The sequence below is a fragment of the Botrytis sinoallii genome (genome assembly GCF_014898435.1).
Source record: "Botrytis sinoallii strain Bc 23 chromosome Unknown BSIN_013, whole genome shotgun sequence".
Lineage (NCBI taxonomy): Eukaryota > Fungi > Ascomycota > Leotiomycetes > Helotiales > Sclerotiniaceae > Botrytis > Botrytis sinoallii.
This window is the reverse complement of record NW_024066040.1, coordinates 1,608,840-1,635,529: the sequence shown is the minus strand read 5'-3', so window position 1 is coordinate 1,635,529 and position 26,690 is coordinate 1,608,840. Positions and strand designations below refer to the sequence as shown.

The 26,690-nt window shown below is 39.8% G+C and overlaps 5 protein-coding genes across 5 annotated transcripts; 3 read left to right on the top strand and 2 right to left on the bottom strand.

Moving 5' to 3' along the window:
* Positions 1–7: 7 nt before the first annotated feature.
* EAF02_007776 (uncharacterized protein) lies at positions 8–2,824 on the bottom strand (the record flags this gene model as incomplete). The annotated part of the gene is made up of 6 exons (XM_038903824.1): positions 8–381; positions 432–812; positions 863–1,465; positions 1,523–2,396; positions 2,447–2,722; positions 2,801–2,824. 6 exons carry the CDS (start codon positions 2,822–2,824, stop codon positions 8–10), a joined length of 2,532 nt encoding a protein of 843 aa, XP_038756638.1.
* A 633-nt stretch (positions 2,825–3,457) lies between these two features.
* On the top strand, positions 3,458–4,530 carry EAF02_007775 (uncharacterized protein; the record flags this gene model as incomplete). The annotated part of the gene is made up of 2 exons (XM_038903823.1): positions 3,458–3,488; positions 3,557–4,530. 2 exons carry the CDS (start codon positions 3,458–3,460, stop codon positions 4,528–4,530), a joined length of 1,005 nt encoding a protein of 334 aa, XP_038756637.1.
* Positions 4,531–10,684: 6,154 nt separating this feature from the next.
* On the bottom strand, positions 10,685–12,269 carry EAF02_007774 (uncharacterized protein; the record flags this gene model as incomplete). The annotated part of the gene is made up of 3 exons (XM_038903822.1): positions 10,685–10,953; positions 11,015–12,145; positions 12,203–12,269. The coding sequence occupies 3 exons, from the start codon at positions 12,267–12,269 to the stop codon at positions 10,685–10,687; spliced, it is 1,467 nt and encodes a 488-aa protein (XP_038756636.1).
* A 2,061-nt stretch (positions 12,270–14,330) lies between these two features.
* On the top strand, positions 14,331–18,039 carry EAF02_007773 (uncharacterized protein; the record flags this gene model as incomplete). Its single annotated transcript, XM_038903821.1, has 4 exons — positions 14,331–14,574; positions 14,753–16,674; positions 16,731–17,827; positions 17,946–18,039. 4 exons carry the CDS (start codon positions 14,331–14,333, stop codon positions 18,037–18,039), a joined length of 3,357 nt encoding a protein of 1,118 aa, XP_038756635.1.
* Positions 18,040–21,673: 3,634 nt separating this feature from the next.
* Positions 21,674–23,494, top strand: EAF02_007772 (uncharacterized protein; the record flags this gene model as incomplete). Its single annotated transcript, XM_038903820.1, has 1 exon — positions 21,674–23,494. One exon carries the CDS (start codon positions 21,674–21,676, stop codon positions 23,492–23,494), a length of 1,821 nt encoding a protein of 606 aa, XP_038756634.1.
* Positions 23,495–26,690: the final 3,196 nt, after the last annotated feature.

The following is a 26,690-nucleotide window of genomic DNA, read 5'->3' as shown; positions in this document are numbered from 1 at the left end:
AAAAGCTTCAAGATGAAGGGGGAACAGAGTGTGATCTTGATGATCGTTCGTTGGATTTGGTGGCAGCAACGCTACGATTCTTGTCCGCCTTCTTAAGAATTGCTTCTACCGCGTTTGGTGAATCCAAAAGCACAGTCTCCAATCCAGTAACAGTGGTTTGCTTCTTCTTATCGTCATGTCGGACCTCGTGCTTCTTCTTGTCAAGGTCTCTAGAGCTTCCCAGTAGATCATGAATTTCCTCGTTGTAGACTTCAACAAAGCTAACTTCCATCGTATAAGTCCATCCTTTCTCCTTGAGAGCTTCGGCGGACTCATAGATTTGATGAGTGGCACGAGGAATCATACCATCAGCAGATGACATGGTATGTGTCTTTCCAGCGCCTGTTTGCCCATAAGCAAATATACAAACGTCTGTAATCCATCCAAAGCACTTTGGACTAATTGTGGAAATTTCTCGAAGACCTCCTGATTTTGACTTGATGGTCCAAAAACCCTGTCGAAGGAGAACGCGTGTGAGTTTTCAATCGAGACTTTTCCAAAGTTGCTCCTCTTCTCCTTTCCAATGATCGATAGCTCCTTTGACTCCTTGTCGGTGTCAGGAAATAAGATCTTTGCGCACTCGCCCTCTGCACCTTCTTTGAAAGTCGGTCGAACTCTGCACATGACCCGAATATTTCCTTTCAGCTCTTGAACTTGGTTGAAAAGAATACGACGAAGAGTCTCCTCCTTGATTAACTTCTGTTTGGATTCCTCTGCGGAATTAAGAGCTTCCTGGAGTCGCCCTTCCATCTCAACAAAACTATCGGATTGGGCTTTGCTTCCAGACTCCAAGAAATGAATTCTTGCGCGAAGGCTGGCCGACCGTGCTTTCGAGTGTTTCCCATCGTTGCTGATGTTTCAACGCCTGTCTTTTGCATGGTTTGCTGAACTTCCTTGATGGTGTTTAGAGCATTCTCCTTCAACTCTCTCTCTCGATCGATATTAATCTTCAGTTCTTCAAGCTCCGTCTTCAAAATTTGAAGTTCTTGCTCCTTCATCTGCAACGCAAGGTTCAACCCTTGGTGACCTGTAGTGGACTTGCTTTCAAGCTCCTGGACCTCACGTAATCTTCGGCTTCTCTCTTCCTCCAATTTCGCATCACTTTGTCGTTCGAGACTTCTGATACGGTCTTCAAGTTCGACAGCCGATCTTCGTTCGAGCTCCAGCATATCGTTTCGGTGAGTACGAAGAACTCGGTCAAGCTCATCTATGTTGTCTCGTCTCATTTTATCTGTCTCGTTGCGATGGTTTCGATTTACGTCATCCATCTCGAGACGGTGCGCTCGAATGTTGTCATCCAAGGCATTTGTGGCTTCAATCAGTTTCTGCTGAATCATACTTAGTCTCTGGGTCGTATCATCTAAGTTAGCTTGTAAGGTCTGGTTGGAAGACGAAAGATGTGTTTTGAGGCCTTCAAGTTCATCGACTATATTGGAGTGGGTTAGTCATTATTCAGTCCAGAGAGCTCCAGTATGCTACTCACGTTTAGTTTTGTATTCGCTGACTGCATTTCTAAGTGCGTCGTGGTCCTTGCCTGTGCCGTCGACTGTTGATGCGAGCCTGGCATACATTGCTTCCATGGATTCGAGGCGACTACGTACATCAAAGGCTACTCCGGAAACATTAGAATCTTTTGTCAAATATGGTTTTTTGGTGGGGGAAAATTTGGAAGATTTGCAAGGAGTCATGGGTGTAGAATTGAAATATTCCGACTTAGCAAGGACAGGAATATGAGAAGGCGTCTTCGGAGCTACTGAGCTATGAACCGGAGCCTGATATAGAACAAGTGCGGCTTCTTCATTGTCTACTCTCAAATTCCGATGTCCTACGCTTTGGGAAAACCTGTGTCGAATACGGGGGTCCTTCCTTGGTGTTGAATTCAAGTTGTATCCCGTGGTTGGATCAGTCTGCTCATCATTGATCTGGAGCCTACTCAATGCCGTACTAACGGAAAGATCTCGTAGGCTGTCCTGGGAGTGAGATCTCACTGAGTTGGTTGAACGATGACCGCGGACTTTTATAACTTCCAACTCGGTATTTCCATTCAATTGTTGGGAAGATGTAAAAGCAGGTACTGGGATCATGGGCTTCCGTCTTCCTCCAGGGGGTGGCATACCGTCATCATCCGAAGAGGTGCTCGAGGCATTTGTTCGACCTTTAGATTGGGATGTATTGGGCCTTGTAGTTGTAGATTGACTGTAGGATGGTGGGCGTGAGCCAAAAGCAGACTTTGGTCGTCCAGGTCCAACACTTTGAGAGAAGCTGCTGCTTGATGTGTGACGCGAAGATACTGATGGTGTCCGGGATGACATTGATGAAGCTGAAGTGGTTCGTGGTTGAGAGAAATTATTCTTTATCTATTATCTGTCAATGAACAAATCCGATCGGCGCAGAAAATGCGACTCACATCTACAATAGAAGTTCCTCTAACAGATGGCTTGCGTACAGAAGGTGTTCGAGTCATTGTAGTAGCAGGCTCCCCTGCTCTTTCAGCAAGAGTCTTGCGTTTGGGTGCCGGTTCGTTGCTTGACTTGTCATTTTGACGCTTCAAGGTTGTAGGTTGTGGCATCTTTGATGGGAGTCGTGATCGAACGTTGCCATGAGAGTCTGTGATTTCTGCAAGAGGCTTTCCGAGAGAAGGAATGGCACTCATTGTAGGTTTGGATTGTGATGTGTGCGAGTACTGTTGCACACGAAAGGTTTCTTGTTAGTATTTGATGGCACTTTTATTTGTTTACTCGGAATGGATGTTGTACAGTACCTGATTTTCTTCTTGATATTCCATTATAAGAAGTAGCAAATGCTACACAATATTAAACTAGATAGAACATGCAAAGATAAAAAGAATTGAATGGGTAGCAACGCGTCCAGGTTGAGGAGCAAATGGTTGTTCTTGTCGGGTGGTAATTGGTAAAATTGAATACTTTAACGCTTTTGATGTATTTTCGAGTTTGATTCTGTTTACCTCAGTATCCTGGTCTCGAGTTATCCCTTCAATTTTGGTTGCTGGGGAGAACTCGGATGACTAAGAAGTCAGTTTTGGTAAGGTGACGATTTTATGCATTTTTGCTAGTTTTTGTCCCACCTGTCAGAACTTATGCAATTTATGCAAATCTAGATTAGATCATCACATACCGGTATACCTCCAGCTGTCATCCATTCATCTTCACGTGTCAAAATAAGCTTATTATTATGTTTGTATGTACCTGGTACTCCATATGTGTGATGTGAAAAAAGATGCGACTTTTGCCCACCAAAGAAAGTATTTAATACTGTCTTGTTCAAGCAGCTTACAACATTCTTAATATACTGAACAGTATACGGTCGGTTGGTCTGTTGTAGTAGGAATATCAACAAAGTCATGATATTATAGTATTTCGAATAGTTTTCCTTCATCCAACTGTCCAGCTCATCTACCATGGAGAAATATTCACAGTTTCGCGACAGAGGTACGTATCACACCCACATGAAATCTACTGAAATAGGAAGATCCCAACTAATCCAACCCATCATCCAGGATCTGGTATCGCTCCGTTCTTACCCGTTCAAACTCCAAGTGCCGGCATCTATGCTCCCGTCCATCTTTTTCTCTTCCTCTTCAAATTACCACTCTTCCTCACAGTATCCACGACTTATTTTCTCTTCCTACAATGGTTTCCCTTAGGGTCCCTACTCAAGAAAGCGATATTATGGATGTTACTTGGAATACCGGGAGTGTGGTGGATAGATTTGCAGATTGATGGAGTGAAGAAAGGTTCTCTGGCGAAGAAACATGAAGGACGAGTACCAGAACCTTCGGATATTATCGCATCCTCCTTTACATCACCCATCGATTCTTTATATTTGGCTGCCATCTTCGATCCCATATTCACAGTGTCCTACCCGCATACCCGTCAAGTTCACCAAATTTCTCTTCTGGGCGCCATCTTCCGAGCACTACAAAGTCCCCAGGAACATCCACCCAAGGGTTCAAAAATGACTGATTTGTCCGCCCTACTCTCTCGATTTCCTGGGCGTGCTATCGTAGTTTTCCCAGAATGTACAACTACAAATGGAAAAGGAATACTACCCGTGAGCCAAAGTCTTTTGACTGCTCCTTCAGGAACCAAAATCTTCCCAATCAGTCTCCGCTATTCGCCCTCAGATATTACGACACCCGTCCCAGGGAAATACTGGTCATTCTTCTGGAATCTTCTTTCGAAACCTACACATTGCATTAAAGTCCGAATCGCTGAAGTTGTATACAATACATCCATGTACGAATCAGAAAAGGCCACTAAATACTTGAAGAATCAATTAGATACGGCGTATACAAGCAGCTCAGATACTCTCACGTCTAAGAACGATCTATCGGCAGAAACAACATCAGAAGAACAACGTGTCTTGGATAAGGTTGGGGAAGCATTGGCACGATTGGGAAGAGTCAAACGCGTTGGATTGACTGTGAAGGATAAAATTGCATTTGTGGATGCATGGAATAAGAAAAGATAAAAGATGTATGATATGGTGTTCGAGGCATACATCTATGGAACAATATCATATGGGAACCTTGACTCAATGTATTGGGAGGAGGATGGTTTGATACCTAGTGGATGTTTACAACTAATCCCACTCAATCACTATAAATATTCACTTCGATTTAACAATGAAGTCTTCAATCATATGGTGTCCCCAAGTGTCTTGAGTGTTCCATTTGATAGAAGGTTAGCAATATACCGAATTTCAATAGTATAAGTCATGATAAAGGATACCCCTGATGGTTCAGAATGATCTATCCTCAATACTGCATGGAGAATATTCGTTTGTTTCTTGTTTACTTGCATTAGCCATTTCACCTCCATTCTCTAAACTCTCCCTATTGTTTATCCACCCCCTCCCCAAATTAACTCACCCTGACTTTGTTCAACCTCCCTTCTCTTTAACCCCTTTCATTTTTTCTCTTCCTCCTTCCCCTCAACTACTTATTTCGCCGCTCCCTTTGAAATCCTTGTGCTCCAATTTCTGGCCCTCCCTCAAGATATCAAGATCCATGATGAACGCCCAATCAAGTTTCACAAGGTAAAACCAACAGTCCAGCTGACTGGCTCATCACCTTGCCTCATACCTCCACGAAAGATTTATCTATCATCTCCTATGCTATTGCATAGCCTTCTTCCTAGCTGCTGTTAGTTAGATATCAAATTGAGATATCCACGATGTCATCACGTATTGAAGATAACACCCAGGTACACATCAATATCAATCTCACATCAGGGTGAAGACTATCGATGAATAGGATCTGAGATGTGAGATGTGAGATGTGACATGCCACACCTCAAATCCATATTTTAGTAAAGAGTAAGCTCTGTAAATGAGGATAGTAAGAAATTGAATCGATGTTGACATGGTGTGATGTGATGTGATGTAATGAGGAAAGGAAACATATCTTTACTCTCTAATTCATCTCACAAGCAAGATTTCTGTTCTTCAGATGATAGGTCTATATTGCATATGGTTAGGAAGTCATAGGAGTGCTTTTGAAGGATTTGGGTACATATGTACTCCGGGTTTCATAGGATGAAATGGTTAGGGGGAGCTTGGGTGGGGGGTAGCGATGGGTGGGGGGTTATAGAGGGCGGTATGTTTTGGATGGATGATTGTTTTGGTTGTGGTGATTTGGTCATCGGTGTATTTGAAGAGGAGAGAATGGGAATGAGGAGAGGAGAAGTGAAGAAGATGGGAGGGAAAGGGAGTGAAAGGAAGAGAGATACAGAGAGTCAGTAAACCAAGAAGATTGAGAATATGAGAGATCGAGTGCGCATGAGGTGATCAAGAAAGAGTATGCGGGAAGTGATTGGCGCGCACAAAAAGGAATAGGAAGATCCAGAGAATGGAGAAAGAATTAATATCAGTAGAAGATATGTTTCTACAGTGAGTAGACGTCTAGAGGGCATGAAAGGAACAATCCAGATATAAGTACACTAGAACATACATCCTCTCACATCCCCTCATACCAAAACATCGAATGCCCAAAAGAAACATCCTAAAACCCCCCGACTGAGAATCTCACTAATAGTACAGTATCTCTCGAATCCTTCAAAGATAAAGATGCTGTTAGAAATCATCAAAGATGTAAAAATTCATATATTCCCTATCTCCCATCTTACCTAGTGTTCATATATAAAATAAAATAAAACATATTAGTGATTGAGAATATGGAAGTGCATGTATAATTCAGGTTTTTAATCTAAGAGCAGGAGTGTAGAAGTGAAACTAACCTCCCACCAGCTTTTTCCCTTAATACTCTTCAATGCTTAATGCTTCAATGCTTCAAATATATATCGAAGAGTTTGAGAATGGAATCTCCACTACACCACAACCACACCACACCAAAACCTCAACCAAACAATCTTCCGCAGACGGTAAAATATACCAGTTCTAAATCTAATTTCAATATCCACTCCCAAAAATCTCACCTCACCCTTCCGCTCTTTCAAAATTCAAACCGGCTCCACCCCTTAATTAGAGCAAAACTACAAAATCCAAAACTCCTCAATTCTTGAATCTTTCATTGAAACTCTGGATTACAGCTCTAAAACTATAAATACATTTCATTATATCATATATATCATATTCTATAACACACACCCCAAAAAACCACCCAGCTATCGCTAATAGGGGAAGCCTACAAATTAGCGAGCAGGATTTCTTTTCCCCTTTTCCTTTTCCTTTTCCTTTTCCATTTCCACTTTGCATATAAGATATTATCTATCTACCTACTTATAATTATCTCATACCTGCATAGCTGGGAATCTAACAATAATATCTACGATATAATATAATACAATACAACGATTATAAAACTCGTAGAGGATGGAGATTAGATATGTCTATTCTTTATTATTCATCATTCATCTTATCAATATCAATATATCCCAGATTTGATCAAAAATTCAAAAATTCAACGCATCTCGATCATCCGTTGAGTAGTCAACTAATCAGCTTGCTAGACATTTTCACATGTGAGGGAAACTTCTAGATGATCTCAATACATATACACACACACACACTCTCTCTCTCTTTCTTCAGATACCGATTTTGAAAAGCTAGTGCGTTTCTTCTTTTTTGAATCTTATGTTTGAATACTACGAGATTAGATTAGATTGGATTAGATAGTTTTATTTTATTGTATATAATTTTATATATTCCATTCTATTCCTTTCTATCCCATTGATAAGTTAAAGAAGTCTGGTAACTATAGCTATATTACCCCATCCATTTATACTGTATATCTCGTTGCTATCCCTGCTATTCCTTTCATCTGTTATGAATAAACTTGTAATTAGGGATGCGAAGACTCAACATCTGTACACAGTGCATCCTACAAACCTCCAGCTCTCTCTTGAGAGTCTGTAGAGCTAAAATTGAGTTGCAAATGGAATTAAAAGAATTGAAAAGAAAGAGGTATCAGAAATATAGCGAAGAATTATATTATAATTTTATAACAATAATATTTATAAAGAGTTGAATATTAGCTTTAGATATGAATACAAAGATTATAAAAGCTTTAGTCAGATTCAATATCTATTATTGATTATTATTTTATAGAAATAAGATATGCAATAGGTCTCTTTTCTTAAGAAGAGTCTTTTCAATATAAAGCTTGTATTACTCTATTTGTACTACAATCCCTTTTTTTATATCCTTTGGCTTTCAATCACTTGAATATCACAACAATACAATACAGAGAATACTATTGCCTTCAAATTAATATTATACTCTAAGTATTAATACAATATAACGTTTTTCCTTTTAATTTTCGAATTTTCGAATTTTCCGAATTGATTTGTGTATAGGCTTAGGGTTTAGCTTTACCCTATTATTATTAATAATTTCGATTATATATATCTAATAAAAACTAAAGGATATTAAGTTTATAAAAATATACAAAGGGCTAATTTAAAAGAAATAAAGATAAAAAAGAGTAATATCTTTTATTACTACCTCACTAGCAAAAGAATTCTTTATTATATTAAAGGCAACTCGGGAGAGGATAACTCTTGCTTTTTATAAAAAAAAGGAATAGCAAATGGATTTAGGATTTTAAAAAAAGAGAAATTGAATATTGGGATACTTTAATTGGATTAAGGGAGAGGAAGAGTTAGAAAGGAAGTGTCTCAAAGGATGAAGACAATTATCTCTATTTGCATTTCGAATAGAGATCGGGCTTGGGATACAAAGACTCAACACCTATACGCAGTGCATTCTATAAATCTCCAGCTCTCTTTTGAGAGTCTGTAAAGCTAAGATTAAATTGCAAATGGAATTGAAAGAATTAGAAAGAAAGAGGTATTAGAGATATAGTAAAGGATTATATTACAATTTTATAACAACAATATCTATAAAAAATTGAATATCAGCTTTAATATAGATATAAAGATTATAGAAATTCCGATTAGATTTGTCACGGGATCACCTCTGGGAGTATTCAGAAGCTTTACCGCTGAGCTAAACGCCCAAAAGACTAGGAGGTAGAACTGGAAGTTCTACCTTACTCTCACATATATAGCAGGACAGGACAGGACAGGACAGAAAGGGCTTAGTGTCACCCCGTGACAAGATTTAATATCTATTATCGATTATTATTTTATAAAAATAAGATATACAATAGATTTCTTCTCTTTAAAAAAGTCTTTTCAATATAAAGCTTGCTATCACTTTATTTGTACTACAATCTCTTTTTTTATACCCTTTAGCTTTCAGCCATTCGAATATTATAATAATATAATACAGAAAATACCATCACCTTCAAATTAATACTACTCTGGGCATCAATATAATATAACATTTTTCCTTTTAATTTTCGAATTTTCGAATTTTCCGAATTGATTCGTATATAGACTTAGAGCTCAGCTCTACCCCACTATTATCAATAATTTCGACTATATATATCTAATAAGAACTAGAGAATATCAAGTTTATAAATGTGACGGAAACGGTGTTGTAGACCACGTGGATCAGATCATGTGATGATCAGGTATTCATTATATAGAATACTCCGGAGCGGAACAACGATAACCGGATCGGCCGCAGGACCGATCACCGCTCCCGTGATCGGTACCCGAAGATCACCCAGTATATAATCCGATCTCTTCTCTACGAGAAGAGATCAGTTCTAACTGTAGATGAGGAGATATACACATTCTTATACTTATACCATTATTGTCCAATCATTCCCCTCCATCGTGATATGCTATTGTCCTGTACGATAATAAAAATATACAGAGGGCTAATTTAAAAGAAATAGAGATAAAAAAAATAGTGCCTTTTACTACTACTTCACTAACAAGAAACCCTTTATTATATTAAAGACAACTCGAAAGGGAATAACTCTTGCCTTTTATAAAAAGGAAAGAATAGCAAATTGGATTTAGGATTTTAAAAAAAAGAAATTGAATATTAGAATACTTTAATTAGATTAGGGAAGAGGAAGAGTTAGAAAGGAAGTGTTTTAGAGAATAAAAACAATTATTTCTATTTGCATTCTGAATAGAGATTGGGCTTAGTTCTCTAGTATTCGTTTTTACTCCCCCAAATTGAATATATCTACTGTAGATATTCAATAGTATTTGCTAGGCCCCTATAGCCTAACTGTCCTAAATAGTCATGGACTGAAAAAGGACGTTAATAAAATCAATCAATCAATCAAACTTGTGATTAAACCAGACCTCTCAAATATATCAGCCCTTCAGCCCTTCAGCCCTTTATATCTTCTAATTTTCCCCCTTTCTTGTCTTCCTTTTCCTTTTCCTTTTCCCTCTCCCATCGCCCATAGCCCATCGTCCATCGTCCACCCCCTTCCACAGTCCCCCAACCCTCAAACCCTGAAATCCTCAAACCCACCTCAACCTTCCTCAACACACACACGTACAAATCTACCCTACAAACCCAAACCCCGAGATATCACCCCAAGACATTCCCCTTCAAAACAAATCCAACTTCTTGACTTGAATATACTATATATATCTAGATACAACTTTTGATCTACCAACCCAAGCACTTTATATAATTCTCCTTCATTCCCAAGAATCGCATCTAATTTGAAATCCACATTCACATTCACATTCACCCATCCTCTCTCCATATACTCAATTATTCTACTCTATCTAACAAACCATCCTATCCCATCCTATCACACAAAACTTCCCCTCCCAAATCCAAAATCCAATCCAGTATCTTCAATAAATCCAGACTATCCATATACCCATCAATTGAAGCATCATCAAATTCACAAATACAACACATCACAGATTCATCATTTCCAAATAATCCAAAATCAAAGGCATTTTCATTTTCATGTCCAAAAGGGATAGAATTCTCCCAATTATTGAATTTCGGACTGCAACATATGCTATTGGACACCCTTCATCGTTTTGATATCCTCTCTCCTAGGTATGCTTCCTCATAGGATTAAATCTCGCTCTCTCTGCCATATGGTATCCTTCTATCAACTTTTATTACATGCCTTTCAATAGTTCGTTTTTTGCACAATCGATGCAAATCCCAATGATTCACCAGAAATCCTAAATATCATCTCGATTCTATATTCCCATCAGAATTCTCCCATTACCACAAGTAGCCTTTAGCATCTGTCTCTCCCTTCTTTCTACTCCATATCCTCATCTTCATCCTCCTCACCACTCGCAAATTGATTAGTTTGATTTCTCCGTCCATGAGCCGCAACTCTTTGCCATGGATACTTCAACTTGTCAGTTTCATCATCACTAAATCCCATTTCATCTTCATCACTATCATCCTCGTCAAATTCCTCGAGATCTGAAGCGTTACCAGTACGATATGCATAAGCATTTCTATTGTACTCGTCGTCCGAGTCAACTTCCGCATCGGGATAATCTGCTGTGTAGTAATTCTCATCTTGAAGGGCATGTTAGCATAATTGTTTTGAAAAAAACTAGGAAATCATAAGGGAACGAACCATTCTCATCTTCTTCTGCCTCATCTTCTACTTCTTCATCTGTATCCCAATCTTGAAAAAACTCGTCAATGTCTGATTGAGCATCGAGTACAAGAATACCAAAATTGATCTTATTATCTTCATTGTCGATATCTTCCGCAGGGACACGAATATATGTCTCAATGATATACTCTGAGTCAGTATCCACATCCCCATCAGTCTCAACTCCAGACATTTGATCCTCGTCAACCTCCATGGTATTTTCCTCAGGATGACGTTCCTTGTAGCGCAAAGCTGGTACTTTGGGCTTGAATCTAGTAGATGTTGATTTGCGATAAGAGGATTGTACTGGCACAGATGGTTTAGGTTCTGCTGCCTTGGATTCTGCAATGCTACGACCAATTTCTTGTAGTGTATAAGCTTGCATCTGTGCTGCCAAATCATCTGTATCAAGACCCCAAGGATTGACCAAAGCAGAGGGTGGTTTTGGTTGAGGTGCAGGGATTTCCTTTGAATCCTTCTCATCTTTCGTTTCCTTTGGAGGTGCTACTTGTACTCTCGATCCTCGGCCTGGCTTTTTCTGTGGTTTTTCTTCTTGGTCTTGTTGCTGGGTAGCAACATTCTCTGATTTTATCGCAGCGTTGGCTACAGATGTCCACTTCTCCTCCTGGGTCTTTTGTCGCACGCGACGCTCAATAAATACTGTAGCATTGCGCTTTCGTACCCCAGTACTTGGACCTGGGGAAACGGAAGGTGTTGTACTTCTCGAAAGATGGAAACGTCTCTGTTGCACTGCTTTCTTTGTATTTCCACCACTTAACGGAGACCCACTACTTGAAGGTTGTATGCTGCCTGAAGTATGATTTACTTCGTCATCTTGTTTGGTAGGGATGTTGGCAGTCGGAGGTTGGGTATTGACTTCTTGATCCTCTTTATTGACTTCATTTATTGATTGAACAGTTCCCTCACTTTTCCCTTGTTTTTTGACAGTCAAAGACCGGGAGCTTGTGGAACGATGTAAAGGTTTAATGCGTCGTCCTGGTGGAGCTGATTGAGGAGTAGAGGGGGTCGTATCGACTTGTGGAGTTTGCTGTCTAGAGTAACCAAAGTCGGTGGTCCTACGTTGTCGTTTTGTAACGGCATCATCAACACCTATGACGATTTGAGTTAGTAATTATTAGCAGCGCATAGAGTTTCTGTTTAGCTTACGAAGAAAATCTTGAGGTAAATCTGTGGCTTTCCTCTTGATATGAATAATTGATGGTGGCAGAGACATGATTGAATGGAATTGGGGAGACCACGACCTGGAATCAAGGGATGATCGAGAAACGTTCTGCGGGAGATCAAACAAGACTGCACAGCGATTATATATCACTGTAGACACCGAGATACCGAGATACTAGTAACAAATCCGTGTTTGTAATGTGGTTGATATTTCTCTGTAGATTGTGAAATGGTTGAGGTTAATACTGGACGTAGTAAAGTCGAAGTCCTCGAAGTCTTCAGTCGTGAAGTGAATTAAGATTGTCGAGGTACAGCTTCCGTGTGATGGAAAAAAAGCGGCACACCAAACCACTGGAATAGAATCACATATTGAAACATGTATATATTTCGATATTTTACAAGGGTATTAATTCACATCATAATATCAATTATGATATATTGATAGATTGCTAATGTATTTATTCAAAAATCAATTCCAAATAATGTACAATTGATTTCACATTGAATATTGAAAAGAGTGGATATTTTGCGTGTCCCTTCTTTTTCCCTTCCTGCTGGAGGTTCAGCCTCGAAGAAAATAAATGTTGGCCTCGCATGACAAGGCTGAGATATCACATGTCCAGCATCATTGTAGTACTGCGGTGGTTCCCGTTGGCCATAGTGAAGGAACCAATGATTAGTCAATGATTAGTCACACTGTCCAGCTTTCTCACAGCTCCATCCTTGCTTGTAGAAATCTCCCCACTTTCAATGTCAACCTTGGAAAGCTAAAATAGAGGCTAGGCCTATCATACGAAGTACTCCAGATCTTCTCTGGCGGAAGGAAATGTCCACATCAATCTTTTATCATTCCACACTTCACTTCACTTCAGTCACGAGTCACCACCCACTCACCACCCACTCACCACCCACTCACGTGCCACTCACGTCCCACTCACGTCTCTTTCCCTTCACTTCGTTCCGTGCATATGTATATTTTGACTCCTCTGAAAGGCAACGAACGGTTGAACTCATACATCACACTTCTCAACCCATCAGATTCACCTCCCATGTCCTCATCCTCAATGAAAAAATTTCTCACGGAGGAGAAGCCCAACAATCATCCGTGGCGTGAGCTATGATGTGGCTGCCAACAATGTCGCACAGATAGAAGGTGGATATCAAGCCTCTCATTCGTCCAGATGTGCATAGATCAAGGATGATTTCTTATGTGACGCAGGTCTTTCCCCTCCCCAAATGCTGGTGTACCCAAAGAAAGAAGAGTTTGGTATGTATCGAGAAGGGCTAGGACGAGTACGGAGTAAACTTGCATTGTATCTAAAAAGTGGTGGTGTTGCTTTGCCAATCCAATAAATCTTAAAGTTTACCCTTCCAAACGAACAACTGATCTGATCGAATGTTCTTTGTACTTTCGTGATTCATCTCTCATCTCGATCTCTTCAATCCTCTTCGTAAAAGAGAAACATTACTACGACCCCATTTGATATCCGGCTCATCCTATCAGTTTTTGGTCCCGATAAGCCTTGTCGTTATCAGCCTTATCTGAACGACAATAACCTCCGAATACTCTCTTTTTCGACGTCGATTTTTGGTATACATTACTCAATTCATGCATCGTTGTGAAGTATAAGAATCACGTTGGCTCTCAGTATTACCACCTCCTAGATACTATCAAAGGCCTTTTCCGTTGCAAGGCATTCTTTGGTGAATAATCTTGTTGAGGAAAAGTTGTTTAGTATCAGAGCCAATTAATTATCTCTAAACAGGTACGGACTAACCTTCTTTCCCTCTTTCCTTCCTTTCTTCCCCTCTTCTCCCCTTTCTCTACATGTTCCTTTACATTTTGTCACTGTTCGTCCTTCTCTCGGTGAATTATTGTGCATTCCGGTAGCATTCACGCTGCCGTACACATCTCTGTTTGTTTCGAGAACCTTCAAAAACCCCCTCTGTCGTTGTCATTCCATTTCCCTACTGTTCTCATTCTTCCAGGCAGTCTCTCTGCTGTCTATAACCGGCACTCCCTATATTCTATGAAGCAGTGATATCTTTCCTTTCTTGATCTCAATTATACGTCAAACACCGGTAATGACAGCTCGCAGATTACTAGGTCAATATGGCAGACACGAAGACATCAGTTGTCATTACATATTCCAAACCAGGAACTGCCCCACCAATATATCTTGCCGGTTCCTTTCCTGAATCAGGATGGCAGCCTCGGGAGATGGAATATAAAAATGTTTCCAATGATCATTACGTATTCTCGAAAGCTGTCGAAGTAGAAGAGGGGAAGGAATATCAATACAAGTTCAGAATCGGTGATGGCGATTGGTGGATGTCGGATGAAGATGCTCCAATTGGTATGTGGATAACCCTCATGTTTTTGTTTACCTCACTACTCCAAATCTCCCACGGCTTCGTTCATTACAAAATTTGGTTGCCACATATGAAGCGAGATTTCCATTCATCAATCCACTTTTCAATGCATGATAAACAATTTTAAATTTTCGGTCATTTAAATAACACTCATTTCTACAGTTGTCGATGACATTGGAAATCGAAACAACCTTCTTTCAGTTCCAATCAAACCATCTTCACACAACAAATCCTCTTCCGACGAAGAGAATTCAACCCCTCGCACAATACCCGAAACTGATATCAAAGCGTCAACAATGGATACCATAATTGAGCCAACTCATCACACTGAGTCTGAAGACAAAGTTTCTGATAACCCAAATCTCGAGGCAGTCACGTCAGTCAAGGATTCTCCATTGGATCATGGTGTCGAAACCGAATCAGAGAAGCCCAAAGAGACTCACGAATCATCACTACCTGTTGCCGAAGCTGGCCATGCAGTTGAGTCTGAAAAGGAAACTCTAGAACTCGATTTGTCCAGCGTGCCGGCCGAAGAGCTCGAAGTTTCAACCACCGGATTCGATGAACCAAAAAATCTGGAATCACACCCTCAACCAGTAACCGAGGAAATAAAGACAGCAACCGCAGATCTCCCTGATACGTCAAGTGTACCAGTAGATGAGCTTGAAGTTTTAGACACTGAAATTGAAGAACCTTTGAATTCGGAGTCACATGCTCATCCAGAGACTGCCAAGGAGTTGGAGACAACAACTACAGAAACTCCTGACTTGCATCCAATCTCAACCGCCCAAGAGGCTAATGAGACTTCCAAGGATTCTTCCGCTACCGAAGCGAATGTGTCAGAGTCTAACGAAAACAAAAGTCAAGATGATGAGGTACTACATGCCGAGACTGGTCCAAAGAAGGACGAAGTCACAGAACAACCAGAAGAGCCTACCCATTCTGCAATCGAAGAACCAAAATCTAGCGAGAGTGAGACAAAAGAAGAGGCTACGCTTACTCACGCCAACGAGCCAGCGTCCATCCAAGAGCCTGTTACTAACGAGGACGTGAATGATACCAAGGAAGAACCAGAAGTTGCCCACATCGAAGAATCAACATTGGAGCCAGAACAACATGCTAGCAAGAGTGAACCAAAAGAAGAAACCGATTCGGTGGTTGGTGACGCCAATCCCGAGGAAAAACTTACGGAAGAGATCGACACAAGCAAATTACATTCTGAGCCCCTCATTTCGAGTCCAGTCATCGCCGATGAAACCACTGAGAAGGTAGCCGAGGAGCCCAAGGAAGAAAGACTAGAGAGCTCCGAGATCGATACTTCTAATGCTGTACCTCGCAAGGAAAGTGTTGAGAGTATTTCAGAAGATTCTCACCCCACGGAACAAGCGAATGCACAGGAAATTGACACTACAACTAAAGAAGAACAGCCAGTGCCTGAACCAATTGGAGATGAGAAACCGATTGAAATCGAAACGACTACCTCTAGCAATGAAAATGCGACCCAGGACGATGTCAAATCCAAAGCAACTGATGTGGAAGAAAACTCTGCTGTCGAAACATTAGTCGACGAGACGATTGAAGCACAGAAGCCAGTTGATGAGATCGACTCTAACAACAAAGAAATTCCTGACCAGGAAGTTGTTCAAAAAGATGAAGTCGACGAACCTGCTGATAACACGGAAAGTGTTAGGGAGGGCGATGGCCATTCAAGCATCCCGATCGAAGCTGCATCGGCACCGATTGTAAGTGTTGAGAAGGTTGATTCTGAGCCACGTCTTGGCGATGATTTTGGAAGTAACGCAACATATGCGCAAAAGGACGCACATACTTTACATGCCCAAGATGCTTTACCTGATCATATCACCATCAGAGAGCAAGCTAGCACTCCAGACCTAGCCAATGTTGCTGCTGAGGTTGCAGACTCTGCTGAACTGCTTGATGAAACACCACCAACACCTCCTATGTCAGATACGGAGGCTGGTAAGACTGGGTATAGAAGACTCTCATATACACCAATTCCTGAGGTTGCAGCAACTGCTGCCGAGGTTGCCGATACAGCAGCTCACATTGATGACGATTTTAAGGTAGGCCGCTCACCATTCTTTTATTCACGTATGCAGATTATTGACCTCTTTCGCAGCCAACTTCAATTGAGCTACCAACTCCTCAGCGAGACTTCGTCTCACAAGACGTTGAAAATTTAGAACGAGATTTGGACACGGAAACGCCATCCGAGGAACGAGCACCACTTTTCGCTCATGAGTGCAACGGACCCCCTACCGCTGAAGAACGTCTAAAATACGAGAGTGCTCAGACTCGATTACCAGCTTCAGAGCCAATGTTTCGAGAATTTGATCCAAATGATCCTGGTCTCGAGCCATTCCCTAACAATTTTAATCAGATATTGGAGCATGTCAGAAGACTTGAAAATCACTTGAGCGAAGATCCGGCAGATGTTGAAAGAACCCCACTTTCCCCTGTTACCACGAATGGCAATCATCATGCAACTGCCGGTTTAACAACCCCATCACCCCAATCGCTTGCACATGAGATTTCTCCATCATTACTTCCAATTGTAGAAGAGAATGCTGAAGGTGAATCAGACTCCAAATTGACTGCTCTACCACCTAGTATGGAGACGTCTCAATCTGATGGGAATGGTCCGGAAGGAGCGAACGAAGACTCCGGCGAACAACAGATTGAAACGAATGACAACGAGACTTTAAAGACAGATGTAGCAGAATTGCCTGAACCTGCAGCTCTCGAAACTTCCAAAAGCGCATCGCCTCAATTACCAGCCATGAATTTCACCGAGGGTCCAGGTAAACTCCGACCGGTTCTTCCAGATTTTCCTCCAACTCCTTTCGTGGAAAACAAATCTCTCAACCTTGCTGAAGGCTCTGCAACCAGCTCTCCCGTTCCAGTTCAGGACAGCCCAAGCATCACAGTCCAGCCAGCAACTCCAGCTGCGAGTGTGAATGCAAATATCGACCGATCTGCCCCTGAGGAAGATGCTGCTAAGACCACATCATTCGCAGATGGGGCCAATGACTCGCAATTGAGAGCTCGCAAACAACCATCATCTAGTGCACCCGACCGATCGATTACCCCATCTTCCATGCGCTCTGCCGGAAATGACGCCAAATCCCGCAACTTTCTCCGAGCATTTTTCCAGGTAGTATTTGTAGATTGGATTGGAGGACTGATTAGGAAGTTATGTGGTGGCGGGCGTCACACGTAAGGATTTCTTCCTTTGGACTTGATCTTTCCTTATTTTCTCACATGATACCCTCGAGTCTTTTATTATAACTTTGGACTCGCATCAAGCTGATCGGTACCCTTAACATGAAATTAGGCTTATAGCCGTTCCTGCACTCCTCATCGTCGTTACTGCACCCATCCTGTACTTATCTGGCCTGGCCAATTTTGGTCTTGGTCTTAGCTCCTGAACAACACAATTGCTTGCTTGCAACGGAACGGATTATGTTTATTTCGCGAATTGCTCTTTTTTTGAACGAAGGGGGGAGGAGGGGAGGAGGTAATACAAGGGTGGGAAGGGGAGGATGATGAATGATGAATGAAAAGAGGATCGGACGACGCAATCAATCATTGATTCATTGGTTCATTCATTCATTGATGGTTGGTGAAGGCAGTTGTCTTTTTTCAAGGAGGTTATTTACAACATTACATTGCATTGCATTGTATAGTATCCTAACGTTCTTGATGCTTTTGTACTTGAGGTATTTGAGTAGTCTAAGGTGTAATGAAAATGAAAATGAAAATGAAAATGAATTATGAAATATGAAATATTTTCCGCTTTAAAGTTTGTGTGTGTAAATTGATTTTGGTGCTACGATGTGCGTGTGTGTGTGTGTAGTAGGTATATGCCTGTGTATTAATATAATGTTTGATGGTTGCTTGTTGGGGCATCTTAGGGCATACCTAGGTACTCTATACAGTGATCGTATGTACGTAAATTAATTTAGAGAAGTGGAACGGAGGATGGAAGGTTAGGGAAGGAATTATGGGGACGGGTATTTCAAGTGGATATTTGGATGTTTGTTTGAATGGATTGGAAATTCATTTGTGGGTGTTGTAACTTGTGGGTTTTGTGGGATGGATGGGATGGGATGGGATGGATGGGTAATTTGCGAATTTATACCGTGGGTAAGGTTGTTTATAATTGGTTGGTTTATGGTTTATGGTGGGAGTGGGAGTATGAGTATGTGTGGGTTGTTTGTGGGTTATGGGTTGGGTTGTGTTGTAGACTTGTGCGAGTGTGAGTGGAGTGTGAGTGCGAGTGTGAGTGTGAGTGTGAGTGTGAGTGTGAGTGTGAGTGTGAGTGTGAGTGTGAGTGCGAGTGTGAGTGTGAGTGTGAGTGTGAGTGCGAGTGCGAGTGAGTGATTACTTTATACGTACTGTGAAGGATTTTGTATCTATCTAGATAGGTGGTAGATAGTAGGTAGTAGATAGAATATAGAGATGGAGATGGAGATGGAGATGGAGATGGAGATGAAGATTATTTTTTACGTGTTAGGTAGGTAGATAGGTAGATAGATAATTTAGATATATATATATTGACATAGTGAGTGTATGTGTATTGTATGAAAAATAATAAGGGAATGAAATTGTTATTGTAATTGTAATTGTTGAGAAGCTACTATCTATCTACTAGGTAGTTGATTTGTTTGGGGAGAAAAAGGTTTGAGAGTAGAAGATGATTTGGGAAGAGATTTGGAAGTGGAAGATGGACGATTGAATAGATGGTTGGATGGTTAATTTATAGTGAGGTATTCTGTAGATACTGAGTCTGAGGGCTGTATACTTCGTAAATAGGATAGGACTCGTGGGAGATGGCGAATAGATAGAGTACATATAGCGTGTTCGAGGGGTGGATTGGGTATGATATGGTGGGGTGGGGTGGAGAGATTGTGTATAGTATGGTATGGTATATCGTATTGGATACGCGGATTATTTTGTAGGGATGGCTGGTGGAGGTTGGTGTGTGTGTGTGTGTGTGTGTGTGTGGGGAGAGGTGGTACGGTGAGAGGGATTGGAGAGGGGATTGGAGAGGGGATTGGAGAGGAGAGGAGAGAGGAGTGGGGGAGAGGGAGAGATAGAGGAGGATACCTAGTAGAGTAGAGTAGAGGAAATTGGGGAGGGAGTTGAGGGATGGATGGATTGGAAGTATATATGCATGCATGCATTGTAGTCACGTGATATCGTGCTGTATTGTATTGTGTTGTGATCCATGGATGTGCTGAGAATGTATGTGTGGCTGGGTTCATTTGGGGATTGGATGTTGAGGGTTGAGAGATGAGAGATGGAGATGGAAGTATTTATATATTAGTATTATAGATAGGTAGATATATCACCACGGAGGAAACGCAAAAGTACAAAAGTGCGAAAGTATGATTTCAGATGTACGGAACGATGTATCAGTGCGAATGCGAGAGGCGAGTAAGAGGAGGAGGAGGAGGGGGATTGAGATGGGATGGGATGGAATGGGAATCATGGGATGATATGATATATACTATGTATTACTGGCATGGATACTCGTAGTGGGATGGAGAAAATTGGAGGTGTCTATTGTACTGTGCTATTCATATTGAGATTCGAGAAGACTCAAAAAGTTTGAATTGAACATTGAAAGGGCCAGGGAATTGTAGGTGAGAGAGAATGGATGGAATACGATTAGTAAGACACCTAGATAGGTCACTCTCTTGATTCTGGTTCGTTTGTTCGTTTGTTCGTAAGTTCAATGGAAAAGAGAAGAGGAGAGGAGAAAGAGTTGAGGATTCCGAGGTAGTACTAGTACTAGGTATGGACATATGTACACCGTCCGTGATCAAAAAGAAACTGTTGGATTTGAGGTATACTCCGTATACCTGCCGAGTATATTCAGTCCAATGGCATTGCATCATGTGTGCTGTGCCTCCTTATACGGTCGTAACTGTGCATTGAATCGACATGACAATCGATATGACACTCTTGACATCAATCTTGACATGATAATAAAGTAAAATGTTACACCAAAACCTCAAAATTGATCAAACCCCAAATTCCTCAATACAGTAACCACTGCGTTAATCTTACAAACCATCATTGGTCACAAGTGGAAAGAAAAGGAAATATGATGGAATGATTGGATATCAATGACCGAGGTTTGTTTGACGGGAATTTATAATAATTTATAATAATTTATGATAATTATGATAATTATGACAACTTATATCGTAATAACTTAACAACTTATGGTAATTACGGTAATTCCGCCTTTTGTCGGGCATCGGGCCTTGTATCATGTATTGGCCGCGTCAATTGTGAGAGGCTAAGGACGCTAGTTGAGACGCTAGAGAGCTTAGATTCTGGGGGCTATGCAGATGCAGTAAAGTCGATGTGAAAAGGGTTTTGGGGGGGAAAGGAAAGGAGAAAGACTAAGAGAGGACCCTGATTGAAGTGAAGGTGAAGGTGAAGAGTGAAATTGAGGTCAAGTGAAGTGAAGTATAATAATAATCATAATAGAGTAATACCTAGGTAGTAATAATAAGTTTGATGAGTTGATGAGTTGATTCGAATTTTAATCTCAATTTCAATCTCATTCTCTCTCTCTCACACACACATACACACACACACTCTCTCTCTCTCATCCTCATCCTCATCCTCAAACAAACAATCCAACAAATAATTTCACCACTTGTTATATTCTTTTACGCTACTGCCTATTTTATTCTGTTTATGGTTTTTTAATTGTGAATACATACTCCTCCCCTTGATTCACTCTTGCATTGTGATTTACTACTTTCTTTTTTTATTCTATTCAATCCTTTGGACCTTTCCTTTCCTCTTCTACTTCTACCAAGACTTTTCGTCATCACATGGCAGTTATTCCGCTCTTTATTATCTCACCATAAATATATTTGCTTGGAGTTGGAGTGCGACGACGAAGGAGAAGAAGAAGAAAAGAATTTCGATTGTCCCAAGAACAAAACCACACAACGAAGAGAGTTACCGATTCAATAATACCAAAAACTCGTCAGATGAAGGACAACTTATATCAGAAATCCGAAGAATAATCTCATCATGGGAATCAAAAGTCAGCTCTACCGGATGTCGCGATCATCGTCCCCTCGATACGCTCCTCTCCCTCGCAATTCCCTCGATGCCAACGACTTTACCTATGAATACAAAGATACATCGGTTTCCTCGCGGCGTATCGCATCGAAACTCCTCCGGGCTTTGAGAAGGATCTGCAAACCGACATATATCTTCCTCTTCTTCATCCTGTTTCTATGCTGGCAGGTTATCTTCAATGCCAGTTACACCAATCCTCCGAAATTCTCGATACCTAGCGATGAAAAGGTATTTATCGCAGCGAACATTGTCGATTCGAAACTGATAGATGGGCTTTGGGGCGATAATTTGGTTGCGCTGGTGAATGCGATTGGAAAGGAGAGGGTTTACGTTAGTGTGTACGGAGGACCGAAAGATTCCTTGAAGCGATTGAGCGCGAGGTTACATGGTGTGCAGAAGAGAATTGTGGCAGAGTCAGACGATGTTATTGATCTTTCCACTTTACATCGCATTACTTTACCTAGTGGAGCGACGAGAGTGAAGAGAATTGAATATTTGGCTGATGTGAGGAACAAGGCTTTGGATCCCATGACTTCTGGCGAGGTGAAGGAGAAGTATGAGAGAGTGCTTTTCTTGAATGATGTAATCTTTGAGGTCGAGGGTGCGATGAGATTATTGTGGGGGACAAATGTCAATGAAGAGGGAAAGGCCGAGTACAAGGCAGTTTGTGGTGCGGATTTTATTACGAGCTGGAAGTACTATGATACATATGCTACAAGGGATACCGAGGGTTATAGTATCGGTGTACCAATCTTTCCATGGTTTGGAGGAAAAGGAGAAAGCACCAGCCGAAATGATGTTTTGGCTGGAAAGGATGCGGTCAGAGTTAAGAGTTGTTGGGGAGGGATTGTCGCTTTCGATGGGAGGTTTTTTCAAAAGGAAGTCGCAAAGTCGACCACTTCGAAGTCGAAAGAAAGAGAACCCAAGGACTCGGATCATATCTACGAACGAACATCCTCGGTCGCAGGACTTCCACTCAAATTTCGATCCGAACCAGAATCTTTCTGGGATTCTTCCGAATGTTGTCTTATTCACGCTGATATCCTCGCAACACCCGATTTCCCAGATTATACTACAAATACCCGTGAAGATTGGGGTGAAGGAATTTTCATGAATCCTTTTGTGAGAGTGACATACGATGTGAAATCATTCCACTATATCAAGTATGCGAAGCGATTTGAAAGATTATTTACTCCATGGCAAGCGATCATCAACCATTTTGCGCATCTTCCGCGATTCAATGACAGGAGAATGGAGAATGAGGGAGATCTTGTGGAGGATAGATTATGGATTCCTAATTCGTTTACACCCGCGCAAGAGCAAGCTATGATTGATTTACAAAAGAATTTTGGTGGAAAATATGGAAAGGCTTCTGGTTCCACGGACAAGAAGAAGCAAGAAAGGAGAGATGTAGGCGATGAGGATTCGACCTGGCAAGGAATCGATTCCATTCAAGCATCGTCCTCATCATCATATTTTTCCGCAATAGTTGGAGGTCTTAAATCCCGTGCAAAGACTTCTCCACCATCGAGGATCATGCATGCGAAACGACAGATAACACCGAGTGATGGGGAGTTAGCAAAGCCAAAGGGATATTGGGAGAGAGAGGGACATTATGTGGATTATGAGAGAGTAGCCCGAAAAGGAGGATACTGCGGAGTGAGACAATTGACGATTTTGAGGGAGGGAGTTATTGGAATTGGAGAAAAGGGATGGGTAAATCTCCGAGGAGAGGTACCACCTAGGGAAGCTAATGCGACGAGGGTATAAGTCATTACCATCTGTTTGTTTGGCTTGATGGAAGCAAGAAGGAGGAGGAGGAGGAGGAATTCCGATTGATTGATTGATTGATGAGTTGAAGATAAACCATTTTGTTGATGTTTTTTTGGCGAATAAACCGCATGTGCTATGTATTGGGATATAAAATAGATCGATTGGCTTTAACACCTCTGACAAATAGCTAGTCGGGGAATGATGGGAGTAGGGCGTTGAAGAGTTTTTTCTTTTTTTGTCTTTTTTGGTGGATGCATGGATGGGTGGATATGGATATGGATATATCTGTTATCTACCTATCTATCTACCTACTTACCTATTCATGGATATATATAAGGGATAGGGGTTCCTTGTAAATAGGATATTCTATTTTGAATTTTTAGGGGGGGATGGAGGGATGGATGGATGGATGAGATGGGTTGAGATGGGTTGAGATGGGTTGAGATGGGTTGAGATGGGTTGAGATAAATAAGGAAATTATATTCTTTTAATATTCTGAATTGTGTTTTTCTGTATTTTTGGGGGTGTTATGAGGTGTATAGATGTGGTGTGATATAGTGTAGTGTATTGACGTGAGATGCTTGTGAATGTGAATGAGAATGTGAAGAGGAGAAGAAGAAGAAATAGGGAGCTCGAGGAGGAAGAGAGGAGAGAGCTCGAGAAGGAATAGAGAGTTTGAGAGCAATAGAGCGTTTGAGGAGGAAGAGGGAGCTTGAGGAGACAGAAAGGGAGTTTGAGGAGGAAGAGAAGGAAGAGAGAGTTTGAGGACAAGAGAGGAGAGAGAGAAAGAAAGAGAAGGAAAACGAAAAGAGGAGAGAATTTGAGGAGGAAGAGGGAGCTCGAGGGGAAGGATAAGAGGATTCGAAAAGAAGAGAGAGCTCGAGGACAAAAAAGGGATATAAGAATGTGAAGAGGAGAAGAAAGAGAGAGTTTGAGGGGGGAAAAGAGCGATATGATAATGTAAGAAAAGAAGGATATGAGATATGAAAGAAGAAAAAAGAAAGAGTTTGAGGAGAAGTAGGAAGGGAATTTAAGGAGGAAGAGAGAGCTTGATGAGGACGGAAGAGTTTGAGGAGAAGGAAGAGAGAGCTCGAGAGAGAAAAAAGGATATGGGATGTGAAGAAGAGAAGATAAGGATATGAGAATGTGAAGGAGAGAAGTAATAATATAAGAATATGAAGGAGAAGAATATGAGAATATGAGTGTCACGGCGCCCAACTATATGATCTATAATTGCCTTCATGCCTCAGGCACAGCATACTAGTACGCCCTACTTTCCTATAAATAGGGCTTCACTCTTTTATAACTCTTCTACCCTTATAATACAATATAAATCTTTATCTATATCTTAACAATTTATATCATTTTTAAATAAATTATCATAGTTTTATTTCTTATTTTATTTCCAAAATCTTATCAACACTTTATCCCGATTATGTTAATTACACTTACCATTAATCCATTATATACCCTACCACCAATATTTTGAACCTCAAAAAGTACTAAAGATAGATGAACAAGTATCTATACTAGAAGTACCTATATCTAGCTACCTTTACAATTCCTTTTCTTAAATTATATTTTCAATTTTACTAAAGCTGATATTTCTTTCTTTATAGATCTATTTAATGATCTAAATATTGTATATTTCGTTATTACTTAAATTATATTTGAATTGATTAAATTGATTATAGGCTTATTATAAGCCTAAATTGTTATTGTTTAGGTTTAAGTTATTAATACTTAATCAAAGATTATTGAATTGAAAGATATAATTGAAATATTGAAATTACTATTTGTAATAATTTATTAAACTCTATTTTATTATAAATATCTTGTTACTTTCAAAAAGTTTAATAATAATAAATAAAATATTACAAAGTATCAAGATTAGTATATAACTTTTCATAATATAGTTAATTACTATTTAACTATAAATTATAAAAACAAATCAGAATTTCAGAAAATTATATTTTTTGTTAATTTATTTTCCAGCTCTGTTTATACAAATAATCAGATACATTTTGATATAATTACTGATAACCCGCATAATTCTGATCTTTAACCCTTTTGAATAGTATACTATTATAGATATCTAGTATAAACTAAATAAGCAATACCAGATTCTAGATCTTTTACAAAAAGTTTCTATAAATTATAATAAATATAAAATGAAAAAGGCTTTATTTAATAACTTCATTATCAAATTCAAATAGCTTGTAATCAAATGCAAAAAGATTGTTAAACAATAAATTGCTAATCTTAAACTCAAGATATCACAAAAATTCATTAATACTTCTATTCACTGTCCTAATAAATCATTCACTACTAATATCGATGTGTGGGTAGTATAATAATAAGACATCTATGATAACCTAAAGAAAAAGATTCATTTTGATAATTAATGCAAAAAACTAAAATATCAACTTCAATAATCAAATTAAATTCAATACAAAAAAGCCTGTTATTATACTATAATACTTATATTTGATTATTTTAAAGATTCTATATAATTAGATATCGCCTACCAAAACTAGCGACCCTTAGTATATTATATTAGAGAACAATATCTCAAGCTTGACCTTTGCCTTTATTACAAGAAGCTGGGTTATATCAAATTCAATTATAAGAAAAAATAATATAATGATATAAAATATAATATTAGCTTAGGAACCATATTATACCTCAATCACTTTCCTGTTATGAATCAATATACTCCGAATGTTTACCGTTTTCCTATTATTAATTATGATCATAATCCCAGATCTTACCGCAACACTTATTACTTTATTTATTAGAATATATTTTTGATTATTATGGTACCAATTCGATATACCACTCTAGCCCCCATTGTTAGCTTGGATCTGGGTGGATTTATAAAAGGCTTTGTATATTCTAATAATAGCGAAAATTCAATTCTCTAATTAGATATATTAAAAGATTAATCTTGATTTATAGTTATAAATTGAAATCCTTTATAAAAAGCTTGTCTTTATAAATTAAAAAATCAATTATATTTAGGGATTTTTTATATCTTAGAATAATGAATAGCAAATCTCTTAAAATCTCAATGAAAATTTTCCTTACATCTAATATAATCATTCTGTTTATTGACTTAATAGATAGTGGAGTTATGGGATATGGGTTTATAGATAGAGCCCTCATATCCAAATTTGGTATCTCTATATGCCTT